At 45.1% G+C, this 23,770-nt stretch overlaps 7 protein-coding genes across 8 annotated transcripts; 5 read left to right on the top strand and 2 right to left on the bottom strand.

Moving 5' to 3' along the window:
* The first annotated feature begins 324 nt into the window (after nt 1–324).
* On the top strand, nt 325–6,939 carry LOC108047005 (GATA type zinc finger protein asd-4). 2 transcript variants are annotated; one of them, XM_017127026.1, is made up of 4 exons: nt 325–642; nt 1,893–2,114; nt 5,433–5,729; nt 5,792–6,939. In XM_017127026.1, exons 2-4 carry the CDS (start codon nt 2,070–2,072, stop codon nt 6,587–6,589), a joined length of 1,140 nt encoding a protein of 379 aa, XP_016982515.1. In that variant the 5' UTR covers nt 325–642; nt 1,893–2,069; the 3' UTR covers nt 6,590–6,939. The 2 variants fall into 2 exon arrangements, with proteins under 2 accessions (XP_016982515.1, XP_016982516.1); XM_017127027.1 differs by lacking the exon at nt 1,893–2,114.
* A 2,141-nt stretch (nt 6,940–9,080) lies between these two features.
* On the top strand, nt 9,081–9,689 carry LOC108046934 (NADH dehydrogenase [ubiquinone] 1 alpha subcomplex subunit 7). Its single transcript, XM_017126901.2, has 2 exons — nt 9,081–9,242; nt 9,347–9,689. The coding sequence occupies exons 1-2, from the start codon at nt 9,180–9,182 to the stop codon at nt 9,596–9,598; spliced, it is 315 nt and encodes a 104-aa protein (XP_016982390.1). The 5' UTR covers nt 9,081–9,179; the 3' UTR covers nt 9,599–9,689.
* A 124-nt stretch (nt 9,690–9,813) lies between these two features.
* LOC108046932 (probable cytochrome P450 4d14) lies at nt 9,814–11,969 on the bottom strand. The gene is made up of 3 exons (XM_017126899.2): nt 11,788–11,969; nt 11,055–11,511; nt 9,814–10,998 (listed from the first exon to the last, which is right to left on the bottom strand). Exons 1-3 carry the CDS (start codon nt 11,948–11,950, stop codon nt 10,095–10,097), a joined length of 1,524 nt encoding a protein of 507 aa, XP_016982388.1. The 5' UTR covers nt 11,951–11,969; the 3' UTR covers nt 9,814–10,094.
* A 1,939-nt stretch (nt 11,970–13,908) lies between these two features.
* LOC108046854 lies at nt 13,909–18,105 on the top strand. The gene is made up of 9 exons (XM_044461088.1): nt 13,909–14,184; nt 14,404–14,790; nt 14,881–14,950; nt 15,008–15,567; nt 15,628–15,954; nt 16,343–16,564; nt 16,619–17,075; nt 17,142–17,674; nt 17,730–18,105. Exons 1-9 carry the CDS (start codon nt 14,019–14,021, stop codon nt 18,065–18,067), a joined length of 3,060 nt encoding a protein of 1,019 aa, XP_044317023.1. The 5' UTR covers nt 13,909–14,018; the 3' UTR covers nt 18,068–18,105.
* Nucleotides 18,106–18,223: 118 nt separating this feature from the next.
* Nucleotides 18,224–20,171, top strand: LOC108046933 (exopolyphosphatase PRUNE1). The gene is made up of 2 exons (XM_017126900.2): nt 18,224–18,735; nt 18,805–20,171. The coding sequence occupies exons 1-2, from the start codon at nt 18,688–18,690 to the stop codon at nt 19,972–19,974; spliced, it is 1,218 nt and encodes a 405-aa protein (XP_016982389.1). The 5' UTR covers nt 18,224–18,687; the 3' UTR covers nt 19,975–20,171.
* LOC108046931 (60S ribosomal export protein NMD3) lies at nt 20,166–22,070 on the bottom strand. The gene is made up of 2 exons (XM_017126898.2): nt 21,042–22,070; nt 20,166–20,983 (listed from the first exon to the last, which is right to left on the bottom strand). Exons 1-2 carry the CDS (start codon nt 21,968–21,970, stop codon nt 20,347–20,349), a joined length of 1,566 nt encoding a protein of 521 aa, XP_016982387.1. The 5' UTR covers nt 21,971–22,070; the 3' UTR covers nt 20,166–20,346.
* Nucleotides 22,071–22,348: 278 nt separating this feature from the next.
* LOC108046865 lies at nt 22,349–22,729 on the top strand. Its single transcript, XM_044461123.1, has one exon. It carries the CDS (start codon nt 22,425–22,427, stop codon nt 22,635–22,637), a length of 213 nt encoding a protein of 70 aa, XP_044317058.1. The 5' UTR covers nt 22,349–22,424; the 3' UTR covers nt 22,638–22,729.
* Nucleotides 22,730–23,770: the final 1,041 nt, after the last annotated feature.

Here is a 23,770-nt window from a genome sequence, read left to right as displayed (position 1 = left end):
GTGACCCCCGACTTTACCTGTATGTGTGTACATAGTGTGCATTTATGGCTGGGCAAAACTCCGGCAGGTGCTCCCTTGAACTTCCAACTTCTGGGAGTTTTTCTCGGAGCAGCTGGGAAAAAAGTGGGTAAAAATGCTAAGAACGGTCTAAAATTAAAAGGAAATGCAGAGAGCGCTTTCCCAGAGAGCGGGAAAACAAAGCAGAAAAGCTGAAAGGCAGAAAATCAAAAAAGCAGCTGCTTTGCGAGAGTGTGAGTGGCGCCGTGTGTGTGTGCCATCGCGGCTATAAAAAGAAATCGCGATCGCTTTCGGCGCTCACTTTTGGTCCCAGCAACCAAACGGCGTGTACCCACAAGAGACATTAAAGATATATACCAAAAGCGATCAGATCCAAATCAAGTCAAAACCAAAGATACAAAACCCGGAACGCAGGCATTCACACCGTATCACCCAGTTGAAAGACATTTTTCTTGTTTTTTTTCCGTTGTTAAATCAAAAGAAGAAGCGTTTCTCAAAACGTGTGCATTTTGCATTGTGAGTGGATCGAATCGAAACGGAAATTGGAAGCCCGACATATCGAGGAATTCCAGCCAGCCAAAAGCCAAAAACTAAGAGGAGCTACTTCTAAAAACACCAAGAAAAGTGAGTGAGAAAACTATTAAACTAACAGCGAACAAATATGAAACACCGCTCAGTGTTCCCAAAAACTACAAATATTTTAAGGCCAAAATTTGCGAGAGAAAACCCCAAAAATTAAGTAAACCAAAACAGTAAGCCAATTTTTCTTGACACGCTTATATAAATGTTAGATTGTATTTTATAGCATTCAAAGTAAATACTTTCAATCTCATTTTGTAAGGCAAGCTGTTCTATTTGATATATATATATTGTATACTTCAAATATAAATAATTGAAATAATTTTCATTTCGATTTTTTTATTTTCTATTGTGCTGAATTTTTTATTATGTGTTGATTTAAAACGTGTTCTATCTACCAGCTAATTTGCATTCGAAATATAAACAAAGGTATCACCTTTTATGCCAGTTTCTTTTACACTTTTTGTGTGGTTTTGATTGAGATTTAGGCTTTGAAAATATTTGCCTACACCACTTTACGTTTTCGTAAATCTCTGAATATTTAGAGAGCTATTTCTCAACTAGTAAACGTTTTATTTGCAATCTCGGTACCTTTAAGGGTTTTATTTGATAATTTCATACTCAAGTGGCCTTACGTTTTGCGTGATTGATATGGGATGCAAACTACAATCGCATATACATACTTACATACATAATACGTATGTGTGACAGGTTGTCGGTAACTTAAAGCTTACTGGAAATCGGAGGGGTTAATGCTCAGCAATTTCCAGTTAATTCGAAATGGAAAAACGGAACGGCAAATGGGCACGAAACCGAATTCCGGTTCATCTTTCGGGGTCGTACGACTACTATAATACGAGGGGCGCTCAAGAGTTCAGGCCTAACGGTCTTTTTCGCTTTGTTTTGCTTCTGTTTTTGTCTCCTCTCTCCCTCTTTCCATCTTTCCCCTTTTTTGTCTTTTCTGCTTTCTGTTTTTCTATTTTTCTACTTTCTGCTGCCCATCATCTTCTGTAACTTTGCTTTGGGTGGGGAGGGGGGTGGGATGTGGAACCGTACACCTCTTTGGAGGTCTGGGTCACAAAGGAAATGGTAAATTGGTAACCTGGTGAAGAGTAAATAAACGCTGTTTGGCAATTCGCCATAGACCAAAACACCGAAAAGAAACAAAATAAACTCATCCACAATGGGCACACACATTTCCATTGTTATGAATGTTGTCTGTTGCTAAATTTAATTGGTTTTCTTTCCCACATTCGGGGCCTTTGTCTCCAACTCTTTTCTCTTTCCGATTGCAGGCAAAAGTGTTGCGAATTCGCGGTGACAAAGGGCCGAAGAGCAAAGCGGCCAACCACCCAACTATCCAACCATCCAACTGCCACTTTCCGGACCAGTTTGCCCGGTACCACTAGGCCACCAATCTGCAAGATCCCAGCCAGAACCCGGAACCCAATAAGGCCAAGCCCGGTGGAACTATGACGGACGTATCGCACGAATTGGGCGCCCTGCGCTTCGTGGTGGTAAGTAATTCAGATATTTATTTACCTATTAATCCTAAACGACCATCACTTGGGTATTTAATGTCCTACAAAGACATCTAGTTTAGTCTTACTTACCTATCAATCATAAATAATCTTCACTTACCATTTTAACCACTGTGAGTAATTTAGTTACTAAATGATCACCGCTACCAAATTAATAGTTTGTAAAAACGAAACTGATGTGATATGTGGAGAAATGTTAAATCTGGTGCTAAACTTATAATGAAAAATTCTTAAATGGATATAAAAGTTAGAACTGAATTATAAGCTTCATTGAAACACACCAATGCTATGGCGATCCTATTTCCAATTTCAATTAAATTAATAAACACTTAGAGAGATATTGACGTCAAGATAGAAAAAAGCGAAACATCAAAGAAAAGTTTTTGAAATTCCTGAGAAAATACCTATAATAGATAGTTTGGTAGTTTCAAAGAAGGAAACAATTGAAGAAAGATTACCTTGGATAATTCTAGTAACTCAGTGACAAATATCGAAGTAAAAGCTTCTTGAAAATGCTGCCCAGCAACAATAAGGCCAGAAAATAAAAAAAGGGATTTGGATTAAGATTTGTGCGGCATGTTTGGAATGCCGCACTCGGAACTATAAAAAGATTTGTTGCGATCTCAACCACATTGTATTGTTTTTTTCGCTCGCACATCTCGTGCGACAAATGCCCGAAAATTATTTATGCGCAGAAAACCACAAGAAATGCGTGAGGAGCCAGAATAAAGCCAAAAAAATAAGAGGAAAAACAGAAAAATGGCCAAGAAATATTATAATGCAAATGGCCAGAATAAATGTCAAGCGAAAGCCGCGAGAAAAATGTCTGGACAGTTTCCAACGGCATGATTAAAAATCATTAGGATTGAAATGATATAAAGAATTTCAGCCTGCAAACAAAACAATAACAAAGCGGTGGAGGGGCGGGAAACGTGAGGGGAGGGGATTTTTTTTTCTTTTTGTTGAAATTTGTTGCTGTGTTTGTTTTAATTTGTCGCCACATGAATTGCCAAAATATACACACCCCTACTTTGCCCACTATACGTATATGTAGACAAATAGAACATATAGAATGGCAGAGGAACGAACGGGTTTTTCGCACAGCAAAAAGATCAAAACACGGAAAAATTCTTGGCAATGACCATCGAAATAGCAATGCTGAATATGCACAGATACCCATCCCATCACATCCCATCCCATCCCATCCGTAGTGTCCGTCCGTATAGAGGCTATATAGATAGTAGATATAGAATGCGCAGACTTCGCGAGAGTGACAACGGCGCCGACAAATAGATCCGTAAGACAGAGGACTACGTAACCAATTCGCCCGGACCCGGCCAGCTGCAGCTGAAAATGTTACCAAAAAACACAAAAATATCCGTTTCAGTGTCTGCATAATTTGTTTAGCACCATAAATAATAATAATCCTATGGGTTCCACACAATATCATGAGGTTTTCAAATGTTATTGTCCTGGCAAGTGGCAGTAACGCTATTCCAAATTACTTCGATCCCAAAACAATGTTGGTTATATAAACTTGAAAGTGAAACACAAGTATATATAATATATTGTCATTGTGTATCAGTGTATTACAAATAGTTTCTGGATCAAAAAGAATAGTATTCTACAAACCTTAGGTTGTTTTAATACTATTGAAATGATTTGAAAACAAAGTCATTGCTTATTTTCACATGAAAACCTCCCACAATTGTTAACTAATTTCGCATTTCTTCTGTTCGCACATAAGCTCGGTTTCTTTGGTCGTTGGCCTTTCGCAGTGGATTTCCCTTACATTTGAAGATCGGTGGACCTTGTTTACAATATAAATTTCGTTTTTATCGCCCCTGGAGAAGTGGAGAAGTGGCTTCCCAGCTTTTGCGGCGACGAAATGAAAATGAAAATTTCGAAACTAATTTCCATGGGCAATTTATGCATTTTTCCCAGACTTTCTCCCCGGGGAGAAGAAAATAAAAGAAAAAACTCTCCCCGGCGGACGAAAAGTGGTTGCCAAGTTCTGGCCGCTTTTCATTCATCGTTGGGTTTATTTTTAAACGCCTTTGCCAGTGTGATATGAATGAAATTCGCCTGATTGACGAATTTTTGGATATTGATCAAAGAGACAAATTCGGAACGTCATTGCGGGCGTTGCCAAAATGGCCAAAATGTCCAATTATATAAACCATAAACCTCAGTGGAGGGAGTCAAGTCAATAGCATCATTCATATTCATGGGCAACTCGATCGGGGACTCCACTCTCGTTGCGGCCCCCATAAATAATAACCAAACTGAATAAACACCAGATAGTGGCGAAAATTGGCCGTGAAGGTCATTCCTGTTTTCTTTTTGATTTTCGTGAACATCTCTCGCTTTTATTTGTGCTGTAGGAAGTGGGCATATATCTACGATTATATATGTGCGCCTTGGTTGTTCGTCAAAGAGTGCTGCCCCGCCCACACATCGCCCGCCGTTTGCCCGCCCCCTTTTCCGCGGAGGCCTTTATTTATGACCACGACATTTGCGCATTCCTCTGCTGCCGTGGCTCATGGCGCGGGAATCTTGCACTTATTAGATGAAAAATTACACAAAATGTAAGACCGCTGTTATTTAATTGCGGCTAATTAATTTTCCCGGTGAGAACTTGTTCGAGCAAGTTGTAGTATTTGAAACCCATTAATTGCGCGCCCAGTGGGTGAGTTGGCAACGCGGGAACGACTGCTTGCACTTGAACTGGGGGCTTAGTTTTTACTGTTTCAATTTTAAAGGCCATTAAAGAGGAATTTTGGTGAAAGATTAAAGAGAATTACTGCCTAATACTTGATACAATTTAGTTTAATGATTTTGGGAAATTCCTCACAGCACTTGACAGCTATTTAGCATTAAATCATCATATTTTTTAGGGGTTTTCCGAAGTGAATATACAAATGTTGTTATAAACAAGTAAAAACTATTTTTGAATATCGTATATGTGTATACATTTTACTTAAGCGATTAGCTGACCAAAATGTCTTTAATGATTTTATTTTTGTAATGCAGGCTCAGTTCCTGATTTTAATACTTTATTTTAAATATTGAGCAGATACCCACTAAAAGATAAATTTAAACTTGAGAAAAGCTTAAGCAGTTGTGACGATCAGTTGGCAACGCGACAAACTGACAGGACAAGCAGTGTTAAGCCTGCAGCCTGCCTGGCAACGCCGAGCCAAAGTTCAATTTAAAGTTTGGCTTCCTCTGTTGAAATATAATATCCCCGAAAAACCTTATTAAGAACGGCTCTTTGTCCACTTATCCTTGCAGGACTCACCGCTGTCCTCCAAAGTAGCCATGTTCAACAACCAGGCGACTCAGCACAAGCAGTCGCAGCTGCTGAATCCCTTCTCCCAGGACGGACGCGCCTCCTCTCCGAAACCGACTTTCTCGAAGGATCAGTATGGAAAACCACTGGCCGGCAGCCTCACGGAGATGCGTGGCCAGAAGGCCAACATCCACGTAATGAAGGAGATGCTGGAACTGTGCCAGATCATCAATTCGGAGGGCTACGACGTCAAGGACGAGCCCACCATGCGCGTGATTCCCTTCGGCGAGCTGTTCAATGTGAGTGGTTTACAGTCCTTGTCCCTAGTGGCCCTCTAATCCCTTGTGTGTTCCTCCTGCAGATCTACAACTACATCTCCGACAAGGTGGTGGGCATTCTGTTGCGCGCCCGCAAACACAAGTTGGTGGATTTCGAGGGCGAGATGCTGTACCAGCGGCGGGATGACAATGTGCCGGTGTTCCTGCTGAAGCCCATCAAGGAAATCCGCGCCGAGATGGACGCCAAGATCGAGGACATCAAGCGGGCGGCCAGTCCCGCGCCACCGCAGTCCACATCGGTGCTGATGGACCGCAGTGCGCACGAGCAGAATCTCAAATCGAGGACTCCCTCGCCGGCAGTGGGCAAATCCGCTAAGGCCAAGTCCGCATCGCCTGCGCCGGTGGCCAAGGCCTCTGCTCCAGCTCCAGCTCCAGCGGCTCCAGTTGTGGAAGCAGCTCCAGCAGCAGCCCCAGTTGTGGATGCAGCTCCAGCAACAGCCCCTGCTCCTCCAGCAGAAGCCACTCCTGTGGCAGATCCAGCTCCCTCTGCAGAACCTGCTCCTGCTGCGGAGCCCACTCCAGCAGCAGCTCCTGCTCCTGCTCCCGTTGAGATTAAGACATTGGCGCCGGGCGTGCCTGAGCCTGTGCCAGTGGCTGTGATAGTCACGGAAGCACCACCAACCACAGAGGAAGCCACACCAACCATCAGCGAACCGCAAACGGAGGAGGCAGCTGCTCCTTCTGCGCCTGCAGCCGCTGAGGACTTGCCCACAATTGTGATCGAAGCCACCGCCGAGTTTGTGCGCACCATCAGCGTGGAGCAGCTGGCGCCCAGTCCCGAAGCAGTCGCCCAATCCCAGCCAGAGCCCACGTCTGCCTAAGCCGGGGACCAAGGACTCGATGGAAGGAATAAACATCCCCTGGAATCGTTTAAAAGGAACTCTCGCAACTACTAAAGCGGCAGCTTTAAATTGCAGTAGTTTAGTTTACGGCGTACTTAGTTTAATTTACAATTAGAGCAACACAACACTGAAGACAGAATATCGAGAGCGATTATCTATTTATTTATATGTATCCATTAACCGACGACCAAAGGAGCAAGTTTCCTCAATTTTTTAATCATTACTTTATGGAAATTAATCAAAGTTTTCCACATACAAAAGTTGGGAAAGTGCAAAGCGATATAATATATTAATAAAATAAATACACGTACATAGACACAGTAAAAAAATCTTATTTGTTCTGAATTGACCAAAACTAAAAATTTTTAGTTGGGAATTGGCATTCTCAATTCAACTCCTAGAGTCCATAATCTAGCCAAATGTAATTCGATTTCAAAGTGGCATACCTCTAAAGACTTGTGGTTGTATTCACCAAAAATCTGCATTCAAAATTTTCATTTTAACGTTGACCGACTTTTTGACCCATTTTCATGTTGGTTATTTCCAATTGCCCAAAGGTGACCCACAATTGGATTTATAGATTCTATAACTTTACCAAATATAATCCGATTTCAAAGTGGCATACCTCTAAAGACTCGTGGTTGGATTCACTAAAAATCTGCATTCAAAATTTACAGTTTAGCGTTGACCGAATTTTTGACCCATTTTCATGTTGGTTATTTATAAGTTTCCGATGAGTTGCCCAAAGGTGACCCACAATTGGACTTCTAGATTCCATAACTTTACCAAATGTAATCCGATTTCAAAGTGGCATACCTCTAAAGACTTGTTATTTGGATTCACTAAAAATCTGCATTCAAAATTTTCAGTTTAGCGTTGACCGAATTTTTGACCCATTTTCATGTTGGTTATTTATAAGTTTCCGATGAGTTGCCCAAAGGTGACCCACAATTGGACTTCTAGATTGCATAACTTTACCAAATATAATCCGATTTCAAAGTGGCATACCTCTAAAGACTCGTGGTTGGATTCACTAAAAATCTGCATTCAAAATTTACAGTTTAGCGTTGACCGAATTTTTGACCCATTTTCATGTTGGTTATTTATAAGTTTCCGATGAGTTGCCCAAAGGTGACCCACAATTGGACTTCTAGATTCCATAACTTTACCAAATGTAATCCGATTTCAAAGTGGCATACCTCTAAAGACTTGTTATTTGGATTCACTAAAAAACTGCATTCAAAATTTTCAGTTTAGCGTTGACCGAATTTTTGACCCATTTTCATGTTGGTTATTTATAAGTTTCCGATGAGTTGCCAAAGGTGACCCACAATTGGACTTCTAGATTCCATAACTTTACCAAATATAATCCGATTTCAAAGTGGCATACCTCTAAAGACTTGTGGTTGGATTCACTAAAAATCTGCATTCAAAATTTTCAGTTTAGCGTTGACCGAATTTTTGACCCATTTTCATGTTGGTTATTTATAAGTTTCCGATGAGTTGCCCAAAGGTGGTTGGAAAGACTTGTGGTTGGATTCACTAAAAATCTGCATTCAAAATTTTCAGTTTAGCATTGACCGAATTTTTGACCCATTTTCATGTTGGTTATTTATAAGTTTCCGATGAGTTGCCCAAAGGTGACCCACAATTGGACTTCTAGATTCCATAACTTTACCAAATGTAATCCGATTTCAAAGTGGCATACCTCTAAAGACTTGTGGTTGGATTCACTAAAAATCTGCATTCAAAATTTTCAGTTTAGCTTTGACCGAATTTTTGACCCATTTTCATGTTGATTATTTCTAAGTTTCGGATGAGTTGCCCAAAGGTGACCCACAATTGGACTTCTAGATTCCATAACTTTACCAAATGTAATCCGATTTCAAAGTGGCATACCTTTAAAGACTTGTGGTGAGATTCACTAAGAATCTGCATTCAAAATTTTCAGTTTAGCATTGACCGAATTTTTGACCCATTTTCATGTTGGTTATTTATTAGTTTCCGATGAGTTGCCCAAAGGTGACCCACAATTGGACTTCTAGATTCCATAACTTTACCAAATGTAATCCGATTTGAAAGTGGCATACCTCTAAAGACTTGTGGTTGGATTCACTAAAAATCTGCATTCAAAATTTTCAGTTTAGCATTGACCGAAATTTTGAACCATTTTTATGTTGGTTATTTATAAGTTTCCGATGAGTTGTTAAAAGGTGACCCAAATTTTGAATTCTGAGTCCATAACTTAACCAAATTTAATCCGATTTCAAAGTGACATAGCTCTGGTTTTATTCTCTAAGCTACAGTAAATTTGACTTATTAACGATGATCAATTTTGTGATCCATTTTCATGTTAGTTTTTAAGATAATGCATCGCTTTATTACAAATGAATAAAAAGTCAAATATTTTTAAATTCTTGTAACTGCAAACATAGTGTGACCGGCTGGCGAAGGAAACAATACATTTGCTTTCGGTATTATGGTCGGAATAAGAATCGGGCACACTTAAAAACTGGTGTTTTTTAGAAGAAATAATTTAGTTGCAAATAAACAAAATAAACCTCTCAGGATGTCTGCCCTGCGCCGTGACGTTTCGCCCTTTATCCAGCGCATTCGGGCCTTCCTGCTAGGCGTAAGTATCCCCAATTCCCGGACAACAGCCCCACGGATTACTGAAATCCGTGTTATGTAAGACGGAACATGGGAATCTCTGGTTAATCCCGACTATAATTGCAGCGGGAGCACAACCTGGCGCTGCGTTTCGAGGACGGAGTGGCCGATCGCACCCAGCCGCAGCCGGAGCTCCCGGACGGACCGTCGCACCTGCACTCCGCCAACTACTACTGCCAGCGGGATGCCCGTCGCGAGGTCTTCCCGCCCATCGACCTGGTGGAGCAGCAGAAGCAGCTGGCGGCCGAGGCCGGAGCAGCGCCAAAGGCCACGTCCTCCAAACTGCCCACTCCGGGCAAGGTCTACGGCTGGGACTAGTAGCCCAACGCCATAGCCTCTCTACGGAAATCGCTTTTTTTTTGAGTTGTTCGAGCCGGTTAAAGCTAATATAGAATCCATTTAAACCGAAGACGGAGTGCGTGCAGGTTGTATACAGTGATGGAGGGTCGGGATCAAGACATGAATTATTCCCATTTGCCCATTTTAAAGTCTATTTCTGAGTTCCGCTAACGAAAGGCCAAACCTATTCTATGATATTCAATTTATTGTCGTGCTTTTGCATTAAAAATCATATGAAAATTATAAAATCTAATCAATCTATCTATCTGTCTACCAATCTAATCTATTTCTTTTTCTATTCGGAATTGAACTTTTTTATTTTATTGTTTCCTTAATAATTTAATAGTATACCTCAACTCCAAAAAAAATGCTCACCATCACTGGATATTACTAAGTACAAGTAGTTTATTGAAATATTTACAAAGCCCTTTCCTTAAAATTATTTAAAAAAAAATGAAGACCACCACAGGAACCCCTAATAGACTCGTGGCTTGATGCCGCAATTAATACCCGTGGAGGAACGCAAGATTAGATTCAGCACCGGCTGGACATCCTCGCCGAGAGGCAGCAACTCAAAGTGTCGCACCATTTTGCTGATCGTGCTCTTCATCTCCAGCATGGCGAACTTCTGGCCGATGCAGTTCCTCGGACCCGCGGAGAAAGGAGTGTAGGCGAAGGGGTTGATCTCGCCCTTGCGGTCCATGCTGAAACGCTCCGGCTGGAACTTCTCCGGCTCGGGGAAGTAGTCCGGATCGCGCTGGGCATGGTAAATAAGGATGACCACGTCGGAGTTGGCCGGTATGAGCTTGCCATCGAGCACAGTGTCCTGGGTGATGTGGCGTCCGATGAGCGGCACCGCGGGAAATAGTCGCAGCGACTCCTTGATAACGCACTCCAAGTACTTGAGTTCGCCCAGGAGCTGCATGCTCACTGGAGCGGACTTGTCGTCACCGATGACATCGCGGATCTCCTGGAAGACGCGAGCCTGAACCTCCGGATGACGAGCCAGCAAGTAGCAGGTAAAAGCGATGCTACTGGTCGTAGTGTCGTGGCCCTCGAACATGAAGGTATCCACCTCCTCGCGGATGTCCTCGTTGCTCAAGGGCGCTCCGTCGATGGAGGACTGCAGGAGCACGTCCAGCAAGGCCAAGCGGCGCTTCTGACCCACGTCGTTCAGGAGGGCAGCGTTGGCATCTTCTCCATTGGCAATCGACTTCTGGAGGAGATCGCGTCGCTCAGTGATTACCGTGTTGGTAAAATCGTGCATGCCCTTCACAGAGTCATTCAGCTTGGTGAACAATTTGGGATAGAAGAGCTTCATGGAGGGATCCGTACGCTGCAGGGGATTCATGAAGCGTTCAGCCAACATGGCAGAGGCACTAAAAGATATGCATGTCAATCTGTTAGCTGAGGATTAAGCTGATATGGTACTCACGTCTTGACCGACTGAACGTAGGGAAAGTCCGGCTGAAGCTGGGCGTTGATTTTCACACCCATCGCCGTCTCCGCAATGATGTCCATGGCGCACAAGCAGGCCACTGGGAACATGTTGATCACCGTCTTGCCATCCGCCCGAGCGTAGAGCTGCTGGACCATAATGGCGCTCTGCTGGTCAAAGACCTCCACAAAGTCATCCAGGATCTTGAAGTGGAAGGCGGGTGTGATGATCTTCCTGCGGCGGAACCACTTCTTTCCCTTGCTGAGGAGCAGGCCATCGCCCAGCCAGTTGACGAGCAGTCCGTAAAGGTTGTTCTTCTGGATGGTCTGCTGGCTGCTCATGATGGCCTCAATCATCTTGGGATCGGCGGTCATGAAGCCGCGTTCCCCCAGCATCTGGATTTGGATGTTCTTGCCGAACTCTGCAATCAGTCGGAATTGCAGATCGAACACAGCTGCAAGTATATAAATGGTATGTTATTATTTACTCCTTTTTTTAAAATTTTTTCAAATATTTCTAAAAACATTTATGGGAAGGAGTTAAAAATGAGTTGATAAAAAATGTTTATCCCAGAAGCTATTAAAATATATATTAATATTTGGATTTCCAAAACATGGTTTTGGAATCGCTAATGAAAAATACAGAACAATTCATTCTTAAAAAGCAATACCTACGAACTGTATAATTTTATAATCAACAAAACTCAGTACTAATAATGGTCATGACCTACTTTTGGGTGACTCCTTGATCATCATGGGAGCATTGCCCACCAGAGGATAGCGCCTGGGTCCCCGGATTCCGGCGGCGGCGTACATCCGGTTGTGGCGCCTGTTTCGCAAATAGTCCCATGCGAAGAGGGTCGTCAGGAGGATCGCAAAGAGCTCCAGATACATGGCTGCCTTCTCGGTTTCGGCTCTTCGGGATGGGGTATGGGAATGGGATTGAATCTATCTAACGCAGCGACCGTTTGCCATCGACTAGTTGGTTCTGCTCGGCGGCGGGGCTGTTTTGTAGCCGACGCGGATTGCGATAAGGCGGCCACAATCAGTGGACTGGAGCCGAAAACCAAGGCGAAGGCCAAAAATTACGACCGGGGTCAAAACCGAGCGGCAGTTGGAGTGTCAACCGAGGAGCATCTTTTCCGCCATCCCACATGTCAGTTGGGGTATCTGGAGATGATGAGCTCGACCATCCACAGTGATATCCAAGGACTAGGAGCGGTCCGTTGACCCACATTCTGTGATGAATGAACCAGAAAGTGTGCCTTCATCGTGACTAGGCTTCGCCACTATCGGAGGACCAAGAGTTCAGATTAATTTTCACGCGGTTCCGCCCCCGCCTTGGATAGCGACGCCAACAAGGGCCTGGGAAAAGTCGAATGGTCTCGGCGTTATCTGACTTCATGTGTATATGTATGTACATACAAAGTATTACCGGAGTGATTAGATCGGAAGCCTTTACCAAACGCAAAAAAAACATTATATACATAAATAGATTATGGTTTAACAACTGAAGCTGTAATTGGACTGAAAATGAAGCTGTGATCAATGCAATTTTAATATATTTTCATATATAACATATGTACTAAAATACAAACAATTGATGTGAGTAAATTACTTGGGGAATCCCCAAAAATGTAGAATCAGAATTCCTTACGTGAAATAAAAAATAGAAAATAGACCAAAAATTATATGTTAACTTATAAAATCGAAAAATAATTAACATTTAAGATTATCTTTTTTTAAATCAAAAGACTGTGTAATTAAAAATGCAATGTTTAATGTTCTCTTAGACAACAAACTCTTAAGTTTATAAGGCGCAACCAGAGATTAGAGAAGAATTGAGCGAACCGTTTGGAAGCTGTTCTATAACAGGTTAAACTAGAACTCTCTGAACAATTTAATATTCAAACAAACAATATGCGGGCTCATTAGTCATTACTGAACTTTGTCTCTATTACATATAAAAACCGAATTGTCAGTGGTGCATACAATTATTCAGAGCAAATCGATCTTTCCATTGATGATTTTTAACAACTTCCGTTCAGTTCAAAACAAAGTGGTTGAACGAACTCCAAGATAACTTTATCGGAATAATTGTTTAGGTTTTTGTGTTTCCATGGGCATACAATTTTGTGTCGATCTCCATAAACATCCTGAATATATATCTTTATAATCAGCCTGTCTTAAATCCAATATTCGCTGAATAAGCATGACAAGGGAAATTGATAAGAACTCTTAACTGCCTGGTAATCATGATTAGCAACGAACTCAATTTAGGTGCATTCTTTGGAGGAAGATAAGCTAACAAGAGATTTTCCAATTGTTGTTCAAATTATATACATATACTTATCTTTTCGATAAATTGGACAATTGTAATGGGCGCTATTTACACAATTACATTAATATAAGATAAGATTTTTGTTCAAACAGCAATCGTTTAAATCGGTTTAAATTTTATAAGACATTTGTTGGAGATCATTTTAATCTTTCTATTAAAATTAAATTGATGTTTTAAATTCTTATTCGATTAAGATTTATTTATATTTTCTATATACCACAATATTATTTACAGCAATCTAGTTAATATAATATCCTAATGTAGGTTACATATAGTTAGCCCTTAAGTGAATTTGTATACATTTGAAACATTTGGTATACAATTTTGGCGACAATTGACCGACTAAGCATGATCTTTCAACAAAAAGACCACCCATCACCGTGACTGGGCGTGCAACTCCAATCAGTTCGATCCGTAATCGGCTCTTTGGATTTGCCTACTTGGGAACAGTCCGCCACACAACGTAGATTACCAACGTAGATTCTCTTACGCCCCGCTCTCTCTTACGGATGCCAGCTGGGGGTGGACTCCAGATTAAGAGCCCACACAGCGGGAGATAACGAATCGCTTTCATTATTTATAGTACTGCTCAGTAGTGAATCGCTCGTCGAACGCTGCACAATGCTGGGTGTTGCTGGTCTGCTCCTCCTGGTGGCGTTCGCCACACTTCTTGTGTGGGATTACTTCTGGCGGAAGCGGCGCAACGATATGCTGCACTATATGCCGGGTCCGCGGCCACTTCCCCTTCTGGGAAACGTCCTTATGTACCGCGGTCTGAATGCCGAACGTAAGTTCTCCTTTCATTTCGTGAAATCATGCCTTTATTATGTTAAATAGGAAAATAATAAAATAATTGTAGAATACCCACTCATTACTATTATAATTTCATTCCACAAAAAAGCATAACATATTCAAATATGATGGTTTAAAAAACGGTTTCTTTATCTGAGCACTCAACAATATCAGACCCTGTTGCATAGTGTAATCTCCCCTCATATATCTGTAGAAATCATGGACTTTGTGACGAAGAATCAGCGCAAATACGGTCGCCTCTACAGGGTGTGGGTTATCCACCAGCTGGCCGTGTTCTCCACGGATCCCCGGGACATTGAGTTTGTGCTGAGCAGCCAACAGCATATCACCAAGAACAATCTGTACAAGCTGCTCCACGGATGGCTGGGCGAGGGATTGCTGATGAGCACGGGCAGGAAGTGGCACGGTCGGCGGAAGATCATCACGCCCACGTTTCACTTTAAGATCCTAGAGCAGTTCGTTGAGATCTTTGACCAGCAGAGTGCCGTGATGGTGGAGCAACTTCAATCGAGGGCCGACGGCAAGACGCCCATTAACATCTTTCCAGTGGTGTGTTTAACTGCCCTGGACATTATTGCAGGTGAGACATGGTACATATATTAAATTGAAAAGTTCTGAAATCAGTTACCTAAACACAAATTTTGACTTCTCCTACTATCTTTCCTTTAAGAAACTGCCATGGGCACCAAGATCAATGCCCAGATGAATCCTGATCTGCCCTACGTAAAGGCTGTCAATGAGTGAGTGTGCTCCTGGTGCAAACCCCTTTCTATCTGACGATTCCTTCATTGTGACAGCGTCACCAACATCATGATCACTCGTTTCATCCACGCCTGGCAGCGGGTAGACTGGATTTTCCGGCTGACCAAGCCAACGGAGGCTAAGCGGCAGGATGCAGCCATCAAGGTCATGCACGACTTCACCGAGAACATCATCCGCGAGCGGCGTCGCACGCTGGTTAATAATTCCCAGGATAAGGCGCCAGAGGAGCAGGTAGATGATCTGGGCCAGAAGCGCCGCATGGCTCTGCTGGATGTGTTGTTGCAGTCCACCATCGACGGGGCTCCGCTGAGCGATGAGGACATCCGCGAGGAGGTGGACACCTTTATGTTCGAGGGCCATGACACGACCACGTCGGCCATTTCCTTCTGTTTGTACGAGATCTCTAGGCATCCGGAGGTGCAGCAGCGCCTGGTGCAGGAGATCCGCGAGGTTCTCGGAGAGGACCGTAAGAGGCCAGTTACCCTGCGCGATCTGGGTGAGCTGAAGTTCATGGAGAATGTGATCAAGGAGTCGTTGCGTTTGCATCCGCCAGTGCCCATGATCGGCCGCTGGTTCGCCGAGGATGTGGAAATACGTAGGTGGTGCGATTGAGATCCTAGTCCTCTATCTAATCAGACTCCTCTTCTACTTTCAGGTGGCAAGCGCATTCCAGCCGGCACTAACTTCACCCTGGGCATTTATGTTCTCCTCCGTGATCCGGAGTACTTCGAGTCCCCCGATGAGTTCCGACCGGAGAGATTCGACGCGGATGTTCCGCAGACTCATCCCTATGCCTACATCCCCTTTTCTGCTGGGCCAAGGAACTGTATTGGTCAAAAGTTCGCCATGCTGGAGATGAAGAGCACCATCAGCAAGCTGCTCCGGCACTTCGAGCTGTTGCCCTTGGGTCCTGATCCCCGGCACTCGATGAACATCGTCCTGCGCTCAGTCAACGGAGTCCATTTGGGCTTGAAACCTCGCTCAGCTTGACGAGATTTCTCCTTCCCGTCAGTCCTAGCAGCTGTGTTTGTTTAGATTAAAATTGTATATATGATTAATATTCATATGCCTTGGCTTTTGGATAATTGAATTGGTAGTATGTTTACTTTATCTTAATACAACAATACCGTCCTTATCACTGCATGTAAGTTCTGTGTTGATTGATTGATTTTCCACCAGCTGTGTTGAACGAAATCAGCTGGCTAGTCGGATTCTCCGTCTCGCTTGGCTAGGCGCTCCATCCCCCCGTTTCACTCTGGCCAGAGGCGCACTATTCGAATCGGTTCGCTTATATAAACTTGGGCGAAAAGCTATAAACGCCAAGTGCTTGGTGTATAAATAGGTAATCCATTTGCGGTGCTTCAGATAAGATTGCCAGCTGCTCGAGAGTCCAAACCACTCAACACCGAGTTGCAGGGGGCACAACATGCTGGTGGCTCTGCTGGTGACCCTCCTGTTGGCTCGCCTGGTGGCCTGGTTGCTCCGATTGGTGTTGAAGGAGCTGCGACATCCCCTGCGTGGCGTGGTGCCCAGTGTTTCGAGGGTTCCTCTAGTGGGATCCGCCTGGCAGATGCGAAGTTTTCAGCCAGACAGTGAGTTAAGGTCCAAATGCTTAAGGTTTCCTCATTCCCCTTCATATCTTATAGATCTCCACGAGAAATTCGCCGAGTATGTCCAGCGTTTTGGTCGCAGCTTCATGGGCTCTGTCTTGGGCCACGTGATTGTGATTACTGCGGAGCCGCGACACGTAGATGCACTGCTGCACAGCCAGCAGCAGCTGAGAAAGGGCACCATGTATTTCGCCCTACGTGGTTGGCTGGGCAACGGACTTCTCCTAAGTCGCGGAGAGGAGTGGCACACGATGCGGAAGATCATCACGCCCACGTTTCACTTCAGCATCCTGGAGCAGTTTGTCGAGGTCTTTGACAGGCAGAGCAGCAGGTTGGTGATGCGATTGGAACCCCTATCGGTTGGCGAGCAGACCTTGAACATCTATCCCTACGTGTGTTTGGCTGCTCTAGACATCATCACCGAAACGGCCATGGGGGTTAGTGTGGACGCCCAAGGAGACGAGGAGTCCGAGGTGGTGCACGCTGTAAAAGAGTAGGTGGAAGTGCAGTTCTTAATACTTTTTTAGCTGTCATACTAACGCCTTAAATTCTGCAATAGTCTGACGAATATCCTGGCCACCAGGTTCATGAGACCGCATCTCCTCATTCCCCAGATCTTCCGGTTGTGCTGGTCCAGTGGTTTTAAGAAGCAACAAGCAGGTGTCCACTGCCTTCATCAGTTCACCGATGGAATCATAGAGCAGCGCCGTCTCCTGCTGGCCAGGGAGGCACCCCAGAGTCGGCCGGAGAAGCGTCACGCTCTGCTGGACACTCTCCTGCGAGCCACTTTGGATGGACAACCGCTGACCGACAAACAAATCCGCGATGAGGTAAACACCTTCATCTTTGAGGGTCACGATACCACGACTTCGGCAGTGTCCTTCTGTCTATATTTGCTCTCCCGCCATGAGGCAGTGCAACAACGGCTGTTTGAGGAACTGAAGAAGCACTTCGGCCGTGATTTGGACAGGGGCGTGGTCTACGCAGATTTTGCAGCGCTGCCTTATCTGAACTGCGTGGTGAAGGAGTCGCTGCGTTTGTATCCGCCGATCCCGGCAGTGGCTCGCTGTCTGGAAAAGGATTTGGCCATAGGTGAGAGGAAGTCGGTTTATAATCCACACGATACATACTCTCCAATTCCCGCCAGATGGTGGCCGCATTCCAGTGGGAACGAACGTAGTCGTACTTCTCTGGCAGCTACTCCGGGATGAAACACTCTTTGCCGATCCCCTTCTTTTCCAGCCGGACAGGCATCTGGGAGAAGAGGCCTCTAGACTGGGACCCTACAGCTACATACCCTTCTCCGCTGGGCCGAGAAACTGCATTGGCCAAAAGTTCGCCTTGTTGGAGATGAAAACCATGGTGACCAAATTGATTAGGCACTACCAGCTTCTCCCAATGGGAGCGGACGTGGAGCCCTCGATCAAAATTGTGCTGCGATCGAGAAGCGGGGTTAATTTGGGACTACGACGTCGGTTGTATTAATATCTTGTGATTTTAGAATAAACATAAAATTATTAGGATCAGGTCAGCTGGCGCCATGGGGGTTTGAATTTGGTTGAGTTATCGATAACAGAAAGCCACAATCAGCTGGTGGAGTGATGGCCAGCTTTAAATTATACCCCGCCAAAACAGAATCGATTTTATGGCTGACATAATTTTGGTTTAAATTTCTATACATATTGAGGCTTTTTATGAGGAATAACATAAAATATAAACACGGGTATATTTTACAGCTAAGGTGTTTCAAAAAGTGTGCATGTATGTATTATGTAGCGAAACGAAACCTGCTAATACAATTTAAGGCTCTGCTGATAAAGCATACAAAATAGATGCAGCTGATAGCAAGTGAGAGTGTGGAATAAACCCAAATAATGTAATTAAGCTAAGCAAGTGAATAACAAGAGATTACATATGTGCCTGCGTCACAATCGGCACGAATATATAGCTTATAACAACAATAAATGAACATCTGACATTTTTAGCTGTTTTGCGATTGGCAATCGATAAATGTCGCCTCGTATCGATACGCGCAACTGTTGAATTATAAAAAAAACGTTTGTTTTCTCAGCTTTTCACAGTTTTCCTTGAGCTTCCCCTGGGAAATGTGTCTTCTACGTTTTCTGGCTCAAGCCCGCGGCGCCTTGGGACGGGTAAGTACCCCATAGGAGTGTCTTGACTGGGGAAATCCAAGCACTAATAGGGTTTCCCATTTTCTGCAGCATCTGGCGGAAGCGTCACCTGCTGTTTGGGCAGCTGCTTCCGTCGATCCCGGAAGGAAACTGCATCTAGTGATTGGGAACGAATCTTGCGACCTGGATTCCGCCGTGTCAGCCCTAACTTTGGCCTTTGTCTACGCCCAGCGCCACCGGGAGCACGACTATGTGCCTATTCTAAACATTCCTCGCCGGGATTACCCTCTGAAAACAGAGGTGGGCTACTTGTTTGGCAAGTGTGGCATTGCCGAGCCCGTACTGCTCTTCCGTGATGATATCCCCAGGGAAGTGGCCCAGAATGTGAACGTTATCCTCGTGGATCACCATGTCAGTCCGCTTGCACCAAATGTGACGGAGATTTTGGATCACAGGCCCTTAGAGGACAGTAGTGCATCCTTTAAGAAGCTGCCACCGGGTTGTGAGCTGGACATCGACGCCACAGTGGGTTCCTGTGCCACTCTTGTGGCCGAGCGTTATCTGGCCGAGGAAGAACCTCGATCCGCGGGCGTGGCCAAGCTTCTGCACGCCACTATCGTGCTGGACACTATCAACTTTGCCCCGGCGGCTAAGCGTTTTGGGCCAAAAGATTTGGCCATGGTGGAGCAGCTGGAAAGGGAGTTGAACAGTCAAAAGGATCAAAGAACCAGCAATTTCGATGAGCTAGTGGCTGCAAGGGCCGACATTAGTAAACTTACCCTCACCGAAGTGCTGCGCAAGGACATGAAGATCCTGCAAACCGATCGCCAGGTCGTGCCTCTGGCTGGAATGCCTATCCTGGTCAGGGATTTCGTGGAAAAGAGCGGCGCCGAAAAAGCTGTACGCGAGTTTGGCGTAGAGAGTAATCTACTGGTTATTCTGGGCATGTATGTCTCACCCGCCGACGGCCAAGTGCAGCGGGACCTGGCCTTGATCTCCCTTTCCGGCCAGAGCCAATTCGTGGAGCGCGTACGGCTCGCACTAGTTGAATCCAACGATCCTAAGCTGGAGCTGCGACCGCATGAGGTGGACACCCGCTTTATGGGTGGGTGCTTTCTGCGTCAACACAATGTCCAGGCCACCAGAAAGCACATCCTTCCCATCGTAAAGCAAGCGCTACTCGAATGGGAGGCGGAACATGACTGCGATTGCGAAGAGGTATACTTCTTCAAGGAGAAACCCCAGCTGGGACTCTCTTAAGGCGGAACGAACGAGCAGCTTAGACAAGACTTAGCTAGAATTTTAGTGAAACCCTTATGTTACCAACGTTATGCTTACACCAAAAAGGAGCAGAAAATTATCATTTAAGATATTGTCAAACTACTTGAAAACTGTGCGGCAGTTTATAGTTTCAAATGTCCCTTAAAGAACCAAAAGAAATATTGAAGCAATCAGTATTCCGATTACAATTTACTTTGCCACCTTGGTAACAAAAAGGTGCTATTACTTTGCAGTGTAAGTAGATCCAAGGGAGTTTTCCACACATTAAGTTTCCTAGTTGTTTATGTCGCTTAAGCGAATATGTACAGGGCATACATGGGTAAAAGAATGTTGATAAATAAAAAAAAAAACCTATAACTGCGGCTCGGCTTCCTCGGCACCTCCCTCTTCGCCCATCTCGTCATCGGCGCACTCGAGCGTCATATCCTCCAGCATCTCCTCCAACGTGATCTGGGGCACATCTCCGCCAGTGGCCTCCGCCTCGATCGGTATCGTCTTGTTGGTGTCCCGATAGATGTTGACCTGTCCGCGGATATCCTCGTTCTCCTCGAGATCGTCGAGGAACTCGTGGTAGTCGTACTTGCTGCGTTCATCGGTGGCCTCCGCCGCCAGATGCTTGATCTTCCACACGCGCTGGCTGAGTCTGGTCTGGCGATCGTAGTGCTTGCGCACCAGGATCACATCTGGAATGAGTTCTGGCGATAGTTTGTCGAACTCCTGATCGTTGATGTTGGCCTCGCCGGTGTTGTAGCCCATCACAGAGTCGCCCACCTTGAGAAGGTGACCCAAGTGGGAGCGTGTGTGAATGGGGTTATCGTTGATGCCCAGTTCCGAGGCTCGCACCACCCAAATGTCGCAGAGGGCGTGCTTGAAGGAGACCTGTCCCTGACCAGGATAGGTTTTGCGATCCTTTTCCATGATAACATCAATGTCCATGACGACATACTCAACTAGCTGCTTGGGATTGCAGATGGCCTCGAAGGGAGCTCTGAAAAAGACGGATCAATTAGCTTACTCAAAGAGTCTAAGGAGGAGAGAATTCCCACCTGAAGTACACCTGCGAGGTGAGTTCGGCGATCTGTGCCGTCAGGGGATCAATCAAGTGAATGCTGCTGGACACCCGGTTGACCAAGACCAATGGCGAGAGATTACCCAGCTGGTGGCGCAGCTTCTTGGACAGGCAAACGGCACTGTCCTTCGACACCGGTGCTATCTCTACCGACCAGTTGTACTTATAGTTGTAGTTGTTGCTGTGGATATCGTGCGAAATGAGACGTTTCGAGGTGGTCACCTTGCCGGGCACCATGGTCAGCAGAAAGTCGACCATGCGCCGGGCATGGTTATCGCTGGCGTAGAAGAAATCCAGACCGCCGTGCTCGGGCTTTATGCCCAGCGTGTTCTCGTGGGCTTTGTGCTTGAGGATCAGCTGCTCCAGGTAGTAGAAGGTCTTCTTGTTGTCCGCCCTCTGGCGCACTTGCACCAGGCAGCGCCAGAAGTCCTTGGCCTCTGTGCGGTGGCAATCGTTGCACATCTGATTCTGCACTGTGAACTCAACCACGAAGACCTGCTGCAGGACCGTTCCGCCGGTGATCTCGCCGTGCACGGTCAGCTTCACCTTGATACGTTTGGAGTGCTGCTCCGTCCAGATAAAGCCAGCATCGACCAGCTTCACGTCCTTCAAGCCCTTCAGCTTCTTGAGGCAGATGGCCAGGAGTTCGCGGGACTCCAGGGAGGCCTGAATCCACTCGTTTGGCGGCTGCAGATAGCGCTCGCAATTGCGGCAGAAGTGGAGCACCGCCTGCTTGGGGATGTTCTCCGTGATGTCGACATGGTTGCGCAGACAGGTGACGCACATGTTGGCCGGATTCGGCTGGATGGCTACACCGCACTCGCAGCACAGGACTACCGCGTTCGAAGCGGCGCCCTTGCCATCCCCGGCGCCCAGCGGGCTAACGCCAGCATATTCGTGATCCATTAGACCTCCTAAAATCTCTACAGGTTGGCTATTTCACAATGGCGTTGTTACTTCTGAAATTCCAATGTACTTATAATTTGTAAACACGTGCGTGTAAAAGTATATCGATTGTCAATCACTAGAGCTGGCCGGAGAAAGTAATCGGTAAAAGCCAGTTAAGTCTAGCTGTAACTAGCGAAAGGCTATAAATTATTGTGTATAGGTGATGGTGATTCATAACATATGTAACCTTAAATTATAAAAAGATAACAGAATTGCTGTAAAAACTCTTAAAACTTTAAAAAAACAAGGTCAAAAACGACGACAAATTCGAATTTTTGTGGCCACAGCTAATCGATTGGTGCCCGTATCATCGATATACCCGCCGCTGTCTCATCACTGACAGAACAGCTGAGGAAACTTGGTTGGTGAACCGGAAATTTTCACGGATTTCGAAGGGAGTTGATTTGCCGCCATGCAGAAGAAGCCCATCAACGCCAACTCGCTGCTGGACAAGCTGCACCGCGGCGCCGTCTACGCCTGCATCGGGGTCACCCTCTACGGGACCTACATCCTGGGGATGCGCTACTACCACTACTACACGGTCATCCGGCCGGAGAAGCAGCAGGCGGAGCTGAAGCTCTTAGACGAGGGGGCCCACGACAAGGCCAAGGAGCTCAAGTACTAGGACCCGCCTTCCTCCGCCCCTTTAATTGTTAAATGTCTGTTAAGCGCAATAAATTTTAAGGAAATGTAAGCATTTTCAGCTGAAAAGGCCAACGCCTGTTGTTGTTGTGTAACCACGGACAGCTGGCCAAAGTGGATGGCAATCCGGAGCCCCGGCGGGACTTCGAGATTCAAGATCTGACCCTGGACAGACCCAACAATGCGCCATTAGCCTGCCAATAATCGTCTGGAGCCGTAAATCAAACCGGTCACAATGGGAAATCAATCAATTCCGCAGACTAGAATTAGCCAAGAATTATAATTTAGCTGGCAATCAAAAATGTTGTCATCCCCGGATCGTGACCAGATCGCAGAGCCCCCGATGGCTTCCGCTTGCCCAACGCGTCTCGCATTCGCGTGCATTCACCCCCGATGCGCAGGGCATTAATATTAAATGAAATGATACCAAACAATCGCGGGGAGGAGAAGACAATGGCGGTGCCACCCACTTTTGGCTGGAGATGACGAGACGTCGTCGATTGGGAAAACGAAAATGGAAACGAAAATGCGCTTTTCCATGCTTCATTCAACAATGTTGCCTCCGGCGTTGCTTCATTCATGACTTGGGAACTCGGAGCAGCACAAACTGCGATTGCGATTGCAATTGCCACTGCGGTCAAGGTCGTCCTTCATTGTGTTGCGGCGGTACGGTACTGGGTACTGGGTACTGGGTAGTGGTTACCCAGCCCCGGCAGACGGAAATGATCGGAGGAAGGAGTCGTCTCTACGGCTGAATATCCAGTAATCTAAGACTGGGAAAGTTTAGAGCAGTACTGAGACTGGATCATCGCCATCTCTTAAATTATTAAAGAAAAAATAAGTGATATTTAAGTTTTAATTAGTTCTGAGAATTATATATGCAAAAGTTATTATAAAAGACATTCAGCTTGTACTAATGCAATGTTACTTTCCAAAAAAACATAAAGAAAATAGCTTTTGATTACTTTATATCACTTAAATTAAGAGTATGATTAATTTGTAAAACACCAAAATTAGAAATAAATTTGGTATATGTACATATGTATTTATGTTAACCAGAGCATTGTAATGTGTTGTGTTTAATAACTTCAAACTTCTAAGAACGCTAAATTCCTA

Source organism: Drosophila rhopaloa, unplaced genomic scaffold (genome assembly GCF_018152115.1).
Source record: "Drosophila rhopaloa isolate 14029-0021.01 unplaced genomic scaffold, ASM1815211v1 contig_3, whole genome shotgun sequence".
NCBI classification, from domain to species: Eukaryota; Metazoa; Arthropoda; class Insecta; order Diptera; family Drosophilidae; genus Drosophila; species Drosophila rhopaloa.
The sequence above is the reverse complement of the archived record's forward strand: the minus strand, read 5'-3'. Positions and strand labels throughout refer to the sequence as shown.

Coding starts and splice junctions, on each gene's coding strand:
- LOC108047005 (XM_017127026.1), top strand. CDS start 2,070: ATGACGGACGTATCGCACGAATTGGGCGCCCTGCGCTTCGTGGTG. Junction 2,115..5,432: donor GCGCCCTGCGCTTCGTGGTG/GTAAGTAATTCA, acceptor TTATCCTTGCAG/GACTCACCGCTGTCCTCCAA. Junction 5,730..5,791: donor CCTTCGGCGAGCTGTTCAAT/GTGAGTGGTTTA, acceptor TTCCTCCTGCAG/ATCTACAACTACATCTCCGA.
- LOC108046934 (XM_017126901.2), top strand. CDS start 9,180: ATGTCTGCCCTGCGCCGTGACGTTTCGCCCTTTATCCAGCGCATTCGG. Junction 9,243..9,346: donor TTCGGGCCTTCCTGCTAGGC/GTAAGTATCCCC, acceptor CTATAATTGCAG/CGGGAGCACAACCTGGCGCT.
- LOC108046932 (XM_017126899.2), bottom strand. CDS start 11,950: ATGTATCTGGAGCTCTTTGCGATCCTCCTGACGACCCTCTTCGCATGG. Junction 11,512..11,787: donor GATCAAGGAGTCACCCAAAA/GTAGGTCATGAC, acceptor ATATACTTGCAG/CTGTGTTCGATCTGCAATTC. Junction 10,999..11,054: donor TACGTTCAGTCGGTCAAGAC/GTGAGTACCATA, acceptor CATATCTTTTAG/TGCCTCTGCCATGTTGGCTG.
- LOC108046854 (XM_044461088.1), top strand. CDS start 14,019: ATGCTGGGTGTTGCTGGTCTGCTCCTCCTGGTGGCGTTCGCCACACTT. Junction 16,565..16,618: donor GCGAAGTTTTCAGCCAGACA/GTGAGTTAAGGT, acceptor CATATCTTATAG/ATCTCCACGAGAAATTCGCC. Junction 17,675..17,729: donor GGAAAAGGATTTGGCCATAG/GTGAGAGGAAGT, acceptor AATTCCCGCCAG/ATGGTGGCCGCATTCCAGTG.
- LOC108046933 (XM_017126900.2), top strand. CDS start 18,688: ATGTGTCTTCTACGTTTTCTGGCTCAAGCCCGCGGCGCCTTGGGACGG. Junction 18,736..18,804: donor CCCGCGGCGCCTTGGGACGG/GTAAGTACCCCA, acceptor CATTTTCTGCAG/CATCTGGCGGAAGCGTCACC.
- LOC108046931 (XM_017126898.2), bottom strand. CDS start 21,970: ATGGATCACGAATATGCTGGCGTTAGCCCGCTGGGCGCCGGGGATGGC. Junction 20,984..21,041: donor ACCTCGCAGGTGTACTTCAG/GTGGGAATTCTC, acceptor CGTCTTTTTCAG/AGCTCCCTTCGAGGCCATCT.
- LOC108046865 (XM_044461123.1), top strand. CDS start 22,425: ATGCAGAAGAAGCCCATCAACGCCAACTCGCTGCTGGACAAGCTGCAC.